The sequence below is a fragment of the Eptatretus burgeri genome, chromosome 6, assembly GCF_056783735.1.
Source record: "Eptatretus burgeri isolate ZD-2024b chromosome 6, Ebu_testis_v1, whole genome shotgun sequence".
NCBI lineage: Eukaryota > Metazoa > Chordata > Myxini > Myxiniformes > Myxinidae > Eptatretus > Eptatretus burgeri.
In genome coordinates this window covers 76,945,181-76,962,387 of record NC_140966.1, presented here as the reverse complement: position 1 = coordinate 76,962,387, position 17,207 = coordinate 76,945,181, and the positions used below count along the sequence as shown (strand labels likewise).

General features: G+C 42.9%; 1 protein-coding gene across 1 annotated transcript in view; it reads left to right on the top strand.

Moving 5' to 3' along the window:
- The window catches only part of LOC147025114 (sphingosine 1-phosphate receptor 3-like), a 61,362-nt gene extending 44,472 nt beyond the window's left edge, over positions 1–16,890 (top strand). Inside the window, exons 2-4 of the mRNA XM_085885743.1 lie at positions 13,716–14,471; positions 15,666–15,802; positions 15,931–16,890. Of these exons, the coding sequence (XP_085741869.1) occupies positions 13,842–14,471; positions 15,666–15,802; positions 15,931–16,414 (1,251 nt within the window). The 5' untranslated portion in view covers positions 13,716–13,841 and the 3' untranslated portion in view covers positions 16,415–16,890. The remainder of the gene's footprint in view (positions 1–13,715; positions 14,472–15,665; positions 15,803–15,930) is intronic.
- Positions 16,891–17,207: the final 317 nt, after the last annotated feature.

Sequence of the window (17,207 nt, the reverse complement as noted above, 5' to 3'; positions counted from 1 at the left end):
CTCTCTCTCTCTCTCTCTCTCTCTCTCTCTCTCTCTCTCTCTCTCTCTCTCTCTCTCTCTCTCTCTCTCTCTCTCTCTCTCTCGCTCCCCACCCCCTCCTCACACTGTCTCGCTTCCAGAGTGTATAGTGATGTGTGGTGAGGTGTCACTCTCCCTCCACCTTACTCGCTCCCGCCCCCCTTCCTTGTTCTCCCCCCATTCCTCTCTCTTTCTGTCGCTCCCACCACCCTCCTCACACCCCCTCCGTCTCGGAGTGTCAACACCGAGTACCTTTGCTCGTAAAAAAAAGTAACAAGGTATAACTTAAAACAAGTAAATTAGTTTAAATTGACTGTTTTTTTTATCCACAAGCCTTAACTTTGTACAAAGAAATAAATAATTCCAGTGAGTGCAAGAATTTGTAAATCCAGACTGAAATTGTTTGAAAATGTTGAAATAATGTTGGAGGAAAGACAAGTCAAAAGAGGATGGACAGCCAAAGGCCACTGGGTATAGACCAAGAAGAAGATGGAAATAAACAGTGGAGATGGATCTGTTGGAAGCGGGAAATACTCTGCAAGAAGAACAACATCTATTCTAAGATATGAAATGGTGGAGAGCTGTGGTTCAAGCTTTGTGCTGCTTAATAGAAGGAAGGTAAATGTAAACTAAAGATAATAAATCCATGACCCCTTTTAAAATCATAAATAATTTTGTGCTGATTAGTTATCAATACTTTTTTTTTTCTCTGTGAATGTTGTTTGTTTCGGATGTCACCTTTTGTTCGAGTTTAAAGTGAGTTATGTTTTAAAGTTAAAACAAGCAAATGTTTTAGTTTCATAATGAGCTCAAAACTCTTATCTTTAAATCCTATTTTAAAACGAATTTGGATTAAACATTCAGTTCGAGGCAGAGACGACGTTTTGGATATTACATTAATCTTACATTGCCTTTTATCAATATTGCTTTAAATAAGGTTGTTCATCAATATTAAATATGTTTTCCTATAAACTCGAAAAACACTCCGGGGAAACGAGGTGTTTGAGGAGAAATATCAGTCAGATACATGTGATGATTTATTCAGGAGACCTTTTAATTCCAATTACCCGCCGTGTTTCTTGTAGCCCCGACTTCCATACCTTAAATGGGGAAAGGAGCAGGAAAAGTAACGGTAGATCTAGAACCTCATGATCTGGAGGAAAAAGGTGGGGGCGGGGGTGAGGGTGGGAGTGTTGCGATCGAGTCTTTGACCAAATTGTTTATCTCAAGGATCAGAGCCTTGAAGCGAGGTCACAAAAAATGTAAAATTTTGAAATGAAGAAAAAGAGATGAAGAGAGAGAGAGAGAGAGAGAGAGAGAGAGAGAGAGAGAGAGAGAGAGAGAGAGAGAGAGAGAGAGAGAGAGAGAGAGAGAGAGAGAGAGAGAGAGAGAGAGAGAGACAGACACAGAGACAGACACAGAGACAGACACAGAGACAGACACAGAGACAGAGACAGAGACTGGGGAGTGTGGCAGGAGTGGGGAGATAAAGAAAAAGGGTTTGAAAGTTTGGAAGTGTGGTTGGGGATGCATGGATGGGTTGTGACCGTCGGGGTCTAGACTGGAGACAAGTCAGGGTGTGAAGGCCATCTCCACTCATGGCTCGCAGACTTCCTCTCCTGTCGCAGTCAACGTGTGGCCCTAAATGGAGTTCTTTCATCCCCTCTTCCTGTGCAGGCTGGAGTTCCTCAAGGTAGCGTTCTGGGCCCTGTTCTTTTTCTGGTTTTCATCAATGATCTCTCGGACTCTCTGGAAAATCCTCTATTTCTCTTTGCCGATGACTCAACCCTCTGCCGTACCATCTGTCATCCCTCAGCCCGGCAAGCAGCAGCTTCTTCGCTCACTGCAGATCTGGATAAAATCACAAACTGGTCCAACACGTGGAACATGTCTTTCAATCCAGACAAATCTCACACTCTCACTATGTCTCTTCGAAAGGACCTTTTACAAAACCCCCCCATCCACTTTCTCAACAATCCTCTGGAAGAAGTCTTTTCTTTCAAGCTTCTGGGTCTCACTATCTGCCATGACCTTTCCTGGGAAAGTCACATTTCCAACCTTGCCTCAAAAGCCAGTCGCCGACTGGGAATCCTCCGTCGTGCAAAGTCCTTCCTCGGCCCTCTTGAGCTCCTGACCACTTACAAAGCTTTTGTCCGTAGCCTGATGGAGTACTGCTCTCCCCTCTGGGCTGGTGCTCCTGCCTCCCACCTTTCTCGACTTCACGCTGTCGAAACCAGGGCTTTTAAGATCATTGGCATCTCCCGCAATGAAGCTGAGTCTTTGGGCCTCTCACTCAATCACCGCAGGTTGGTCGGTGGTCTTTCTGTCTTCTACCGACTCCTCTCCAGCTTTGCCCCCCTGCTCTCTCTGCGATTTGTCCCAACCACATTTCCACAGGGCGCCCAAGGTCCGCCAACAACCCCCTTCTGGTAAAACTACCAAAATCACGAATCACTGCTCATCTTCACTCTTTCATTCCTCTTTTTCCCGCCTTTGGAATAAACTTCCTCACTCTATTCTTTCCCACTCTTCCCTTCCGTCTTTCAAAACAGCTGTTCACCACCACCTCTTATCTTCCCCCATCCAAATCCTCGATCTTTTCTACCCCCGATAATCCACCCAAGCCCACCTCCTTCAATTCCCCTGCTTTCCTTCCTGAAAGTCCCTGTAATGTCCATCTTCTCTTCGCCATGTTCCCCGTCCCATCCCCATCCCTCTCCCTTCCACAGTTCACGTGTCTGTTCCCCAATGTTTTGTCCCTTCCACTCCCACCCCTCTTGTCTCATGCCTCCTTGCTGTGAGTTGTGTGTTAGCTCTCATTCGAGCCTCGACCAAGGTATACAAAAAAAAAAAAAAAAAAAAAAAAAAGACAAGTCGGGGTGTGGATAAAATTTGCAGTGTGGAGAAAAGTCGGGGTTTTGGGGATCTGTCGGGGTTCGGGGATCTGTCAAGGTTTGGAGACAAGTCGTGGTTTTGTGATCTGTCGGGGTTTGTGCGCCTTGTTTCTTTTGGTTTTTGGCTCAAATATTGAGGTGGATTTGTAAATGGACCCCAAACACAATCTCCCATGATTTACAACTACAAGTACATGCAACTGCTTTGAGAAATCAGGGATTTGAAGCTTTTTTTCACTTTTGGGGCACTTTTTGAAAATCTTTTGGCAAGTTGGCATATAGCTATTACATTTACGGATATATGTGTGGTGGGGGAGGGAGGAGTGGGGGAGAAATAAAATGAACTAACAATAACAGAGAAAAGTAAAAAAGCAAATATGAGAGATAAATGACACTGGAATAGTAAGGAGAGAAGAATCTGGGATGGGGATTGAGGAAAGAGAAGAGGCATGGAATGAGCAGGGAAGGAGATGGGGGGGATGCCAGATTTTCATACCTAATAAATATATGATCTGATCTAAAATCCAAACCTTTGTGTGATATTTCGTTTTGAATAATTAGTCATGCTCGCGTTCAGTGTCTATCTGGCTGGTATGCTTGGAAAAACTCAGGGTATAAAAGTGTGACGAGACTTGCTGAATGGTGATTGATAGGATAAAGATGGAGATGAAAGTGTACAGCAGGTATGAATTCCAAACCAGAGTGAGCCAGTCAAGCTCCTGCCCACATCCCACATTCCTCTTCACAGCTCAGCAGAACAACATTGGAAGGAGGTATTTGGCTGGCTTTGAATAAACTTTGGCACAGACTTTGAAAGCTTGTTTCAATAAATAAAGGCGAGCTTTCTCTACATTGAATTGAAAAATTGATTATTTGGGCCCATACTATTTTTTTAACCTTCCTTTGTGACCAAGAGGATAGTGTTTCTTAAAGGGGTTTCATATTTTGAACAAGTTTCTCATCAAATTTGCACCCCTTGTGAGTATTTTATGATTAAAACTCTAGATATTGAGTTTATCCTGGTTGGATCTCCAAAGGGTGAAACAGAAACAAAACCTGCCCTTTAGATACTGTTTTAAGCAGGGGGCATTGCATCTCAGAGTTTGAGTGTACCATCTATATTATTAGTTTATCCTATGGTATCTTTACAAGTTAGTCAGCCATTGTGCACACTACATTACCCAAATTTTATTGGAGTTACATATATATATATATATATATATATATATATATATATATATATATATATATATATATATATATATATATATATATATATATATAATCATGATCATTTTACGGCTGTTTCCATGCTTACATGTGTAAGCCGTGGTTCACCTAATGGCTGCTTTCCAGGCTGCACAATCCCTCGCTGGCCCTCTTGTTTAGGCCTTTAACTCTAAGATCATCTCCAGCAACACATTTCATGTTTTCCTCAGACTGCCTCTTGCTCTCTTTCCATTCACATTCATATTTATACACCTCTTCACACAACTACCTGCCGACATCCTTTCCACATGTCCGAACCATCTCAACCGACCCCTATGCATAAACTCACTAATGCTTTCTGGACCTAACCTATCTCTTAATTCCACATTTGATTTCCTATCTTTCAGTGTCACATCACACATCCACCTCACCATTCTCATTTAATTTCGTTCACACCTCCGCTCATCCTCCTTTTTGATCACCCATGTTTTGCTGCCATTCAACATCATGCTTCTAACACAAGCTGCATAAAGTTTTCCCTTTAATCGGAGAGAAGTCCCTCTTGGTGTCAATAGGGGTAACAACTCCCTAAAACTTCTTCCAGCCACTTCTAATTATTTCAATCACTGCTGCCTCTACACCACCACCTGCACTAATCATATTACCAAGGTAACAGAATTTATCTACACATTCCAGAGATATATCCCCATAAACAAACCTTTCCGCTCTCACTGGAGTCACTTGTTTACCTGCGCATTTTGCACATTAATAGTCAGGAACGACCTGCAGTCTTCCCCTGATGCCACTACACCTCTTGTGCACCCAGCATTTTCAGTGTTTACACAATGTTAAATTGTTACCTACACAATTTTTTACAGGCAGCACAGGGCCATCTCCCTCTTTTTTCCACTCTTCCGTCTCCCACATCACTAATAAGTACTTTCGTCTTCCCTGTATTCACTTTCAGTCCTCTGGCCTCCAAACTGCATATTTACCCATTACCTCTTCCACACTGTTGGCTATCAGCACCAGGTCATCAGCATACAGGAGTTCCCAAGGTGAGCCTCCTCTAAATCCCTGTGATATAGCCTCAAGAACAACAATGAACAGGATTGGGCTCAAGACTGACCCCTGATGAACACCCTCTTTGACTTCAAAATCCTCACTCTGTACTCCATTTACCCTCACAGAGGTTTTTGGGCCATCATACATTGCCAAGACTACCCTAACTAACCAATCCTCCACACGTAACTTTCTCATGGACCATTGCACCACTTCCCGAGGTACCCTATCAAACGCCTTCTCCAAATCCACAAATATAAACTACAGTTGTCTCTTCTTCCCCAGATATTTTTCCTGTAATTGCCCAAGTATAAAAATTGACTCTATCGTGCCCCTTCCTGGCATGAAACCAAACTGCATTTCGGGTATATTAATACTCTGTCTTATCAATTTATCCATGACTCTCTCCACCACTTTTATTCCATGTTCCAGCAACTTCAGACCCCTATAGTTGCTCTGAACCAAGGCTTCCCTTTATAAATATTCACCATTACACTCTTCAACCAGTCATCTGGGACAGATGTCTCCCTTCTAATTGCATTTCCCAATTTAGTGATTAAATTCACTCCAATATCACCAGATGCCTTCAGCATCTCTGCGACAATACCAGTGCTGCTCGCCGCTTTACCATTCTTCATTTCATCGATGGCTTTCTTCACCCATTCATTCTTTATCTCAGGTGGTGGGCCCTGCACCGGCTCTACTGCCTCCAGAATATCCCTGTTCCAAGGGAACTCCTCATTTACCAGGTGCTCATAGTAACTCCTACAATAATTTCTAATCTCCCCAGGGTCAACCAGTACATTTCCAATATCATCCTTCACACATTGTTCTCCTATGAGATCGTTATTTTGAACGATCATTTGCTTTGCTATCCTAAATATCTCTCCTCTACTATCTGCATTATTTATCACATCTGAAAACGAATTCTGTACTCGTTTTTTGTCATTGTAAACTTCCCTTCTTGCCCTACGTTTAGCCACTAAGTATTCCTCTTTATCCCCTCCCTTTTTCAAAATCCTAAGCCATCTTCTTTTCTCTTGAATCGCCATACCCACCTCATTATTCCACCACCATATAGCCTCATGTCTAGCTGGGCCCTTCAACCAGCCACAAGTCTTATCAGTAGCAGGGGGCAAACTGACGATATTCTGAGCCCTCGGGAAAAAGGAGTCTTTGGACCCCCTAGATAAAATTTTGAATGACCCTTAGTGCAAAATAAAGTTTTCTCAAACAAAATATGCATAATAATAATGAGACGGTGAAATAAAAAAACTTATTCATACATACAGATTTCCTACATAGGATCATCATAACCCCAATTAATGTATTGGGGTGTTTTATTTATTTATCATTGCTGGTGGTCTTGGCAGTGGGGGGGGGGGGTGGACGCAAATTCTTTATGTACCGTAAATGTGTATCATGTAGCGCTGCCTCTTGATGGCTTTAGATCTTGCTCTCATATTCACATTCAACTCCTTCACCATTCTACATTTGTTATGACTTTTACTTCCTCTAGACAGTCAAGTTTGCTCATCTTTTGGCGCACAGGCAAGAGTTGACACAACGACAACGTATCACAAAGTGGTTTGACGGCGTGCATCACGGATGGCCCATGCAGGGCTGATCCGAGGTTCTCACCAAACCGTCCGATCGGGAGTCGCGACGGGCGGTCTATACAAAGGGTAGGGACTTAATCAAGATGAGCTTATGACTCGTGCTTACTGGGAAAGCCTCATTTGTGGGACACTGTCTCAAGCCACAGTCCCCATCACAGACGGGGCTCAGCGATCTACCCAAGCCTGTCTGTAAAGGGCAAGGTACACAGACCCATCCAGTGTAGCGTACATGCGGCTCAAAACATCGAAGGGCATCACAGACTTGTTATTGCTCCATCTTGCATGGCTTTCAGCCACTCGTCCCTCGAAGAAATTAGTCCGCTGACCACACCAAGCCGTAGGCTTGCAGGCTGGGTTGCGGAACTAGTTAGCATGTCGGAGTCTCACTCGTGATCGCAATCCACCAGACGGATCGCTCCACCAACTAAGAACGGCCATGCACCACCACCCACATAATCGTGAAAGAGCTCTTAGTCTGTTAATTCTTTCCACGGCTGATGAATCAAGCGATGAAAGTGGTCCAGCAGCTGAGGGTGGAGGTCGCATTGGGATTCTCATGTGTGTACTATTTGTGAATGTCTTTACAGCTGTGGGGGAACTCTGGAAAGGGTTTGAAACAGCAAAGGGCTTACCTTAGGTAGCCTTTCATGGTTGCTTTATGCAGTTTCTTCAGCTGGAATAGCATGGGAGGAGTCAATTTATTTATAAAATCCTAGCCACCTGGGTTTAATTGATTAGGTGAGAGCTAATTGGTTATTCCCTCCATTCACAGGTGAGAGATTTGAGTGAGTCTTTGTTTTTCAGATATATATATATATATATATATATATATATATATATATATATATATATATATATATATATATATATATATATATATATATATATATATATATATTTCTCAGCTTGCTGACAGGCTGAAAATGCTGGCGAAAGTGTTGTACGGGCTGGAGATTGCTCCATGAAGACGATAGCCAACAATCCCGAAACATGTGTCCATGGATGTTCCCTCTCGGGGTGGACTAGTCTATAAAATTGAGAATTTAATTCTCCTGGTATTGGCTGCAGTACAATCCTCGGCAGATGTAGGAGGCTGTAACTCTACCAAGCTCATGCCCAATAGGTGGAGCCTATGCAACTGTTTAATATAATAATTTCTCCTACAGAGTATCCCTAAACAGATAATGTCAGGTTTAAGGCCCGGTCACACTTTGACGTTTTAGCCAACGTATGCCGATTTTTGAATTTTTTTTTCTAAAACGCTAGCACACGTTGAATACGTTATGGGTAAGTTTTGATAACATTGAGAGCACGCTGAAAAACACTGCCATACGTCGTTGTACGTTGGCTTTAAACGTTGTACTTTTTGGTTGTCCTCAAATTTTTTCATGCTTGAAATTTCACGACGTATGCCAGCGTATGACTCACACGTTCCGCTATGCTGGCCACAGGTTGTATGCACGGTCTGCGATCGTTGACAGACGTCAACACATGCTACTTGTAAGTTAATCATAAGTTGAGACACGCCGAGGTAATGTTTAGCGTACCCGAAACTTATTTCTAACCTATGATTAACGTGTTGTTGGCACGTTACGCGATCGTTGCCACACATCGACAGACGTTACTTTTAAGTTACTCAAAGGCTGAAAGACGTCGGTATAATGGATCGTCCTTGCGTCAGCGTCCACGGCCACGGCCAGGACACTTATTTGCAGCATTCTTCAAACTTTTCTTCGGCATGACGAGGATGTTCACACTTCGATGTCTAGCTTGGCTATGATTCCAATTGTCCATTGGCAGCGTCTATTTAAAATAGTCGAGTTTGAGCGTTTTAACACGTTCAGAAGAAACGTTTCAAATTTCAAAAGCCCAGCGTCAAAAAACAAAGGCGAGTGACAGCAATTTAAATCGTTCATTGTAAACAATGAAAATAGTTGAGTGGTACCGTTTAAAAGTCGTTGAGTGTAAAAAAAATCCAATTGTTGAGCGCAAGCGTCTACTTTCAATAGTGGAGATGCAGCCATTTAAATTGTTTCGTTTATCATTTAAATCGTTAAATCGTTAAACGCAAGGACGATCCATCATAACCCACACCCTCCCACTCACACTCACCTACTACTGCCAACATGAACAAACTACTACTAATACTAATACTAATACTGCTGACATGGACATTGACTCAAAAAGGACTCGAAAACACTGTTGGGTTCCCCTTTTATGAACACCATTTTTATATACCAATTCCCAAAACCGCTGGGAACACGTCTTTATATGGCAGTTGTATGCTAGAAACACATTAATTTATTTTTTTTGTCGACCGGAAGACGTCATTGGAATACGTCTACATACGTCGATGTGTGTTGGGACTACGTAAAGAATTGGTTCAAAGCACGTCAAACATAAGTTAGAAATAAGTTTCGCGTAAAAAAGACATTACCGCGACGTGTTTCGACTTATGAGTAGTTTATAAGTAGCCTTTGTGGACGTGTGTAAGCGTCCACATATCGTGTATAAAACTTATCCCCATCGCATGCGGAATGTGTGTCATACGCCGAGTACGCCGTAAAATTTTGAACATGTTTAAAATTTCTTGACGTACTCTACTTACTACGACGTATGATAGCGTACTTTAGCGTTGTACTCACGTATACCAAACTTACTCATACCGTATTTGACGTGCCCCAATGTTTTAGACACATTTTTCTTAGGTCGGCATACGCTGGCAAGATCGCCAAGGTGTGACCGCGATGTTGACACTTCCATTTCTACGGCAGTTATGATTCGAATCGTTGTGCGTCAGCCTTTTAATAGGCTACGTCACGACATCGTCGGCGATGCGTGCAACGCGCTATGCCTAAGTTAGACTATCGTTGGGCATCGGTTGTGTAGGCAGACAACAGGTTCAGCATTCGTTGGTATAAGTTATCTATAACACAACGAAATGTTCTGTGTCCGTTACCAATGCGTTATACATAAGACCAAGTCGCTATGAATACGTCCGAATCTTTAAAAAAAAACATCAAAAGTTCAACGTAAGCCAGCGTTTTAGATACATTTTAATACGTTGCCATCGCTGGCTAAAACGTCAAGGTGTGACCGGGCCTTTAGCAGAAACAGCCTGGATTAACAGATCTGGAAGATTGGAGCAGATGATTTGGATATTGGAGTTTCATACAGTTAGGAACAGGGGAGAAGTCGGAATGGGCAGGGTGGGAGAATGTGTTAACAGTTCAGAGTGAGGGATTATGCAGCGGACATGCAGATTATGTGAGGGAAAGCACTGGCATAAGTGGATTAACCAACATGGTCTCACACTAACTGAAAAACGGGTTTTCTTGATCCCAACCTCAACAAGATGTTGACTGACATCAGGATTGAGATGGAGGGAAGTGTGAGTCAAGATATGAAGAAAGACTTGTGGTACTCCAGTCTTGACAAGAAGAGGAGAAGAAAGGGTTCCATTGAGGGCCCCACGTTTGCTACGGGAGTGGATGAAGTCAGCAATCCAAGAGTGGAGATGGCGTTGGATTCCCATAGGCAGACAGTTTGGAGAGCAAGACAGGATGCCAGGCTGTGTCAAAAGCTCGAGATATGTCCAGAGAGACAGTCCTGATCTCTTGACTGATATTGAGGGCCTCCATCCATTATTGGGAGAGTAGAAGCAGCATATCCAAGGTAGAGTGACCAGGTCTGAATCCGAATTGATGAACTGAGATGAGGCTATTGTAGAAAAATAATGATTTTATGTCAACTGTGATGATAGAATTTACAACCTGGCTGATGATTTGAAGTAAGCTCATTGGTCTGTAGTTAAGAGGATCTGTTTTCGCACATTTTTATGTAATGCTGTGATGTTGGCTGATTTCCAAGCAGATGGAAGGTGACCTACAGTAAATGAAAGGGATAAAAGGGCAGAAAGAGGAAGTGCAAGAGAAGCAAAGCAGGTTTTAAAGATATGTGAGCTGATGTCGTTCGGTCCAGTTGCAGAGTCAAGAGTCGAGGGTTGCCAGAAACTTTCCCCTCTTTTCAGGTACAAAAGACACAGAATCCAGGAGCGGTTGGGAAGGATGGGAACAGAGGGGGAGGGGTTAGGAACACAACATTTTGAGGCAAACAGAATTGAGGCCTTCTCATGAGTGGAGTTGGCTGTGGTGCCATTTGGAGTGAGGGAAGGGATGGAAAGGAAGCATACACTAGAGACAGACTTGACAACGTGCCACCATATATTAGACGAGGGAGACAAGTTTGAAAGCTTGTTCTTGACATACAGACAAACATGAGGTGGGAGCGGAGGGGAAGTCACAACCAGAGGTACTTCTGGGGTTTTGGAGGGGTAAGAGCAGTACACAGAGAGTGAGAAATAGAGTGCTTGATGTAGAGTGAAATCTGCTGCCATGACAGGGTTCAGGTCGATCAAACCACAGGAGATAATAGCCAGGGAAAGACACTAAAGAGTCAGAGACATCCTGTGGGAGGAAGGATTCTGTTAAACATATGATGTCTGGTTTATCAGCAGAGGCCTGGATTGAGAGATCTGTCAAGTTGGAATGGAGGCCTTGGATTTTTGAGGTCCATACAGTTAGGGACAGGGGGAGATGTGCTACTGATATGATGTAGGGATGTGGAAAGGAGTAAGGAAAGGGTACAGTGTGGGGGGAAGCCAGTCAGTGTGTGGAGGGGGTGAAACTGGGAGTGGGAGCAGTGGGGGGGGAGCAGAAAGGGCGCAGGATGAGGTGGACTTTGATACGGAGATGAGATAGGATGAGGGGGGAGCAAATGGGATGGGGAGGATGGTCCTGACTTGGAGGGGGTTGACACCATAAATGGACGTGAAGGGGAAATGTTTGTGGTGTGCACACAGCTTTTGCAGAATTGATGCCTCAAGATTCCCAGACCGGATAACTTGTGACAGGCTTCAGAGGTGGGGTGTTGGTGAGAGTGTTTTTGGTTGAAGGAATGGAGGAAAATTTGGCTGTAAGAAGTGAAAGAGGAGGCTGAATGAACTAAATGTTTAGAAGTGAGGAGGTTTTGGGAAATAAGCCTTGTCAAAGAAAAAGGAAGAAATTTTTGAATAAGAAGAAGAATGAATGTTTGAATGAATGAATGGGTTGTTGCTGATGGAGTAAATAGCAGAGTAAGATATTTTTTTAAATCATTTTGGAAATATTTTCTTTATTTTCATGTTATAATGTGCTTTTAAGGAAGAGAAACGTTTTATTTCATGAAGATTCACTGTGGTCAGTTTATCACTGCAATTGCTTTTTAAACAATTATATGAGGCTCATGAAAGAGCTTGTGCAGAAATCAGATGCAGGACAAGGATATGAACGATCCAAAGTTCAAATCCCATACACCGTGTCTATTGTCTTCCAATGTCTTTGTAATTCCTGCAAAAGTACATTGATGTCTCCATGCATTCTTCTCCAGAATGTGGTGTAGATAGTCCCCCCGATCCCATCCTTGGAGGCTTTCCTTCACTCCTATTTATTCATTCTCTTCCTTCTGGTCTCCAAGAGAAGCCCCACTGCCTTGTCAGGTCATAAACTCTGTCACCTTAGTCTTCTATGAGAGAGAAAAAGAGAGAGAGAAAAAGAGAGAGAGAAAAAGAGAGAGAGAAAAAGAGAGAGAGAAAAAGAGAGAGAGAAAAAGAGAGAGAGAAAAAGAGAGAGAGAAAAAGAGAGAGAAAAAGAGAGAGAGAAAAGAGAGAGAGAAAAGAGAGAGAAAAAGAGAGAGAAAAAGAGAGAGAGAAAAAGAGAGAGAGAAAAAGAGAGAGAGAAAAAGAGAGAGAGAAAAAGAGAGAGAGAGAAAAAGAGAGAGAGGAAAAGGGAGAGAGAAAGAGAGAGAGAGAGAAAAAGAGAGAGAGAAAAAGAGAGAGAGAAAAAGAGAGAGAAAAAGAGAGAGAAAAAGAGAGAGAAAAAGAGAGAGAGAAAAAGAGAGAGAGAAAAAGAGAGAGAGAAAAAGAGAGAGAGAAAAAGAGAGAGAGAAAAAGAGAGAGAGAAAAAGAGAGAGAGAAAAAGAGAAAGAGAAAAAGAGAGAGAGAAAAAGAGAAAGAGAAAAAGAGAAAGAGACAGAGAGAGAGAGAGACAGAGACAGAGACAGAGAAAGAGAAATATATAGAGAGAGACAGAGAAAAAGAGAAAGAAAAAGAGAAAGAGAAAGAGAAAGAGAAAGAGAAAGAGAAAGAGAAAGAGAAAGAGAAAGAGAAAGAGAAAGAGAAAGAGAAAGAGAAAGAGAAAGAGAAAGAGAAAGAGAGAGAGAGAGAGAGAGAAAATATCTATCTCATGAAGAAAATAAAAAAATTTAAAAAAGATTCCACCAATTTGATGGACCCGAATGATCTCAGTTGAAATATTATTAATGTAACATGACACAATCATGGACCACAGAGGAAACTACCACACTGCCTATTTATCTGACAATCATCTTTCTGTTCTCTTCTGGATTAGTGTGCACCAGAAGATATATTGTGATTTTCTGCTTCGATTTCCTTTAGTGCCCAATACTTGGTATGAATATATAAATCGACACACGAGTGCCCAAAATAAGCTGCCACTCCTCTTCTTATTCTTTAAGGGCCCCAATTATTCCCATGTTCTTAAGGGGTTGGCTGTAGGAAGTTTTTGCCCCAAGTTTTTCACAAACTGGTGAGCCAGCCCTGACCCTCGATTAAGTAGGGCAGGAGTTTGGAACTTGGCCAGGGTGTTTGCAATACCTCACCTCCTCTTCACGAAGGACACTGCAGGATCTTTAACGTCCACAAACTAATACCGACAGACGGGGCGCACGTTTAACATCCATCCGAGGGACGGCACACACATTGATGAATCACACTGCCTGTGAAACATCGGGGTGCCAGTTTATATCTGGGATAGGATTCGAACTTTCTAATATGCATTCTTTATTTCTTTGCCAGGTTCATCCTGGAACGATGGAGACTTATCGTGATTGATGCTCGTATGTCATCAAGAATCAGCAATCATCAGGCAATCCTTTATCAAGCAGGTCAATCTTGAGACCAAGGTGCAAGCTCCAACTCACTATGGTGGTTGATAATATAACGCTCCATTACTATGCACTGCATGGTGTATCAGGCGACAGAGACAGCTGGTACAGCAATCCTGCACTACTCTGTGCACACTACAACTACACTGGCCGTCTTGGAGATCGAGGAACATTTGATGATGCAGTTAATGTGGGAATAAGTGGGCCACGTGTGGCAGCACTTTTTCTCTGTGTCCTCATCGCGCTTGAAAATGCCCTTGCACTCGTTGTTTTGAATCGACTACGGGCTCCCGCTTACCTATGTTTGTCCAACCTTGCACTTGCTGACCTGCTTGCAGCAACTTCCTATGGTGCGAATGTGGCACTTTCTGGTGAACGGACACTTCAGTTGTCACCACAAGCATGGCTTGCACGTGAAGGTGCCAGTTTTGTGTGCCTGTCGGCGGCAGTGTTTGGCTTGCTTGCCGTCGCTGGGCAACGAGGTGCCGTGGCTGGTGCAGTGCGATCGGCCAGGTTGCCTCGTCGAGCAGTACTCCGACGCAGAGCTGTGGCCATCATGGCTGGATGCTGGGCACTCGCTTTGTTGCTTGGGACTGCACCGGGCCTTGGCTGGAACTGCCTTGGTGACCTGAATGAGTGCTCAACAGTTTTTCCACTCTATGCCAAGGTAAAATAGGCAGACAATTCCACAGTTTGATGGGCTCATGTGGTAATCAAAATGAAGCCATATTTATTCATTTGTACTGCTCATTTAACTATCCTATATTGCTCCCATGCAATAAAATGAACCATCGATACAATATGCCGATAGCAAAGCCAACTCTAAGGAAAACAAACTTGGGAGAGGTAAAAGCATGCAAGTATGTTAAATTCTTCATTTACAGACTACTTGACCAAGGAGGTCTCAATTCGATCTTGCTGAGCAACGGCGAATGGTTCACGTTTAAGGATTTGGTATGAGCGATTGAATTGACTCACGAATAACTCTAAAGGATTGGGGCCGGTATGATAGTATGGAGGTATACACACTCACCTCTGAGCTGTCTCGCATGAGTTTGAATCCTGAACCAGCTATAAACCATCACCCTGGTGTTTTGCATGCAGGACAATTAATCAATATGTATATATATATATATATATATATATATATATATATATATATATATATATATATATATATATATATATATATATATATATATATATATATGTACATATCATCCCTCGGTTGGATGTTAAACTGGACGTCCCATCTGCCAGCCTAAGTTGGTGGATATTAAACATCCCACAGTGTCCTTCACGATGAGTAGGCGAGTCATTGCCAGCACCCTGGCTAAATTCAAAATTCCTACAATCTCACTCGAGCATCCTGTGTTGGAATGGCGAGTTGTCCAGAACTGTAACTACGAGCCAATGAAACTGTCGTGGCAGCCTGGTGTGCCTTGGCGTGAGGAGGATAAACAAACAATTAACTATAAAAGGATCCGATCCACTCGATATTACAGTCCAGGATAACTCCAAAAGCTGAAAAACCACTGACGATCTGCTTCAACATTTAGGACTGAGAATATCTCATAAATGACATCAAATCGCTTTCATTCATCTCTACACTGGTATTCATGAAAACGGCAGATGGAGGTTACTATGGTGTGCACATAGAATTGGGACTCTCCTGAGAAATAGCAACAGTTGGCATCTCGTTGTTGATTTTGCTGCCAAAGTTGCTGAAAGTCTCAAGTACACGCTTTGGGCCTGTTTCATTTTCCAATCTCACAATTCACGCAGCAATCTTGAATAGGACTGGTCAATCCCAAAAGACCGAAGTGCACATGTAAAGGAGCTTGTACGTTTGTTTTTTCAGAGCTTCGTGGGGTTCTGCATAAGCCTACTGAGTGCAGTGCTGATTGCAGTGGTCGTATTGTATCTACGGCTTTACCGATTGGTTCAGCAGAGTGGTCGCCGAGTTTCTGTTACACGTCGCTCAGTTTCCATCTTGCGGTGAGATATTGACCTTTAATTCAACCTAAGCATGACAGTTAAGTTACTTACCTTTGCTCCTGCTGAATGTGTAATTACAAACACGGAATTATACCGCAACACCTTTTGATAATTTGTTTGCATTTCAGGACACTTCTCGTGATTCTTGGCGTTTTTATCTTGTGTTGGGCACCAATCTTCATACTGCTATTAACAGATGCTGCCTCCTGTGGCCGTGCATGTCCAGCACTCTTCAAGGCAGACTATGTCATTGCCTTTGCTGTCCTCAATTCTGCCATTAACCCCATTCTGGCTGCTGCCGCTAGCCAGGACATCCGACGGGCCTACCGAAGTCTGTTTTGCTTGAAGAGGACAGAGGAACCAGATTCCAACTTGCCCACATTCACTGGCACTCGAAGCCTATCAGAGATTGGGGATGCACATATCAATAATGTGTCATTGGACCCAGGAAATGCACACAACACGCCTGGTTGTCTCAAAATCTGTTTGCTTGCCGCAAACCGTTGTTGTCTACCCTGGCTCAGGCCTAGTGCTCACCCTCATCCAGCTGCAGTAACAAACTCACAGGGCATTGGACTGGTTTTGGGCACCCCATCCCAGTGCAAGTGCTAGGTCCAGCAATGTTGATCAATGGTGACTTGGGAAGTTGGACTGCTTGAAAGGATGCCACTTGAACTGTGTCAGCAATATTACACCTCAACTGGCCTTTGTTGTGCAGTAGCACTCTGGCCAATAAAAGCAAAAACATTAAAATCACTTAGAAAATAAAATTTATACATATTTTGTTAGTTTGGAACATGTCAAACATGGTACAAGTAATGATTTGTCATAAAACAAGCAAATAAGTCTTCAGTTGAAGTTTGTTATTATTTTATAGCATATTTCATATTAAGTTCAAAGAATGCATACTGTGCATGAAACCGTATTGGTTCCTTCCTTGTTTGCATCTCGAGGCTTTGGAATGTTTACAGGGTCCTCCCCTCGTGGAAGAACACACACACACACACACACACACACACACACACACACACACACACACACACACACACACACACACACACACACACACACACACACACACACACACACACACACACACACACACACACACACACACACACACACACTCCTGAATTCTCTTCAGAGAAACAGCAATTGAGCTTGGGGTGTGTAGCATCACTTCCCAGAGTACTCTGGCTATCAGTGACGGCATCTTTATGATGGCAATTGAAGAGGAATTTTCTCCTCCCCATGGATTTCAAAGCAACTTTACAATTTTCAATATTCTGCAAGACATTTGCAGATCCTCTTTAATATTGCTGATTTTTTGTAACATTCCAGAGTCACGAACAAAAACTAAAGGTCACTGATTTACAAGGAATCTTTGGTGATAAGATGGATCCAA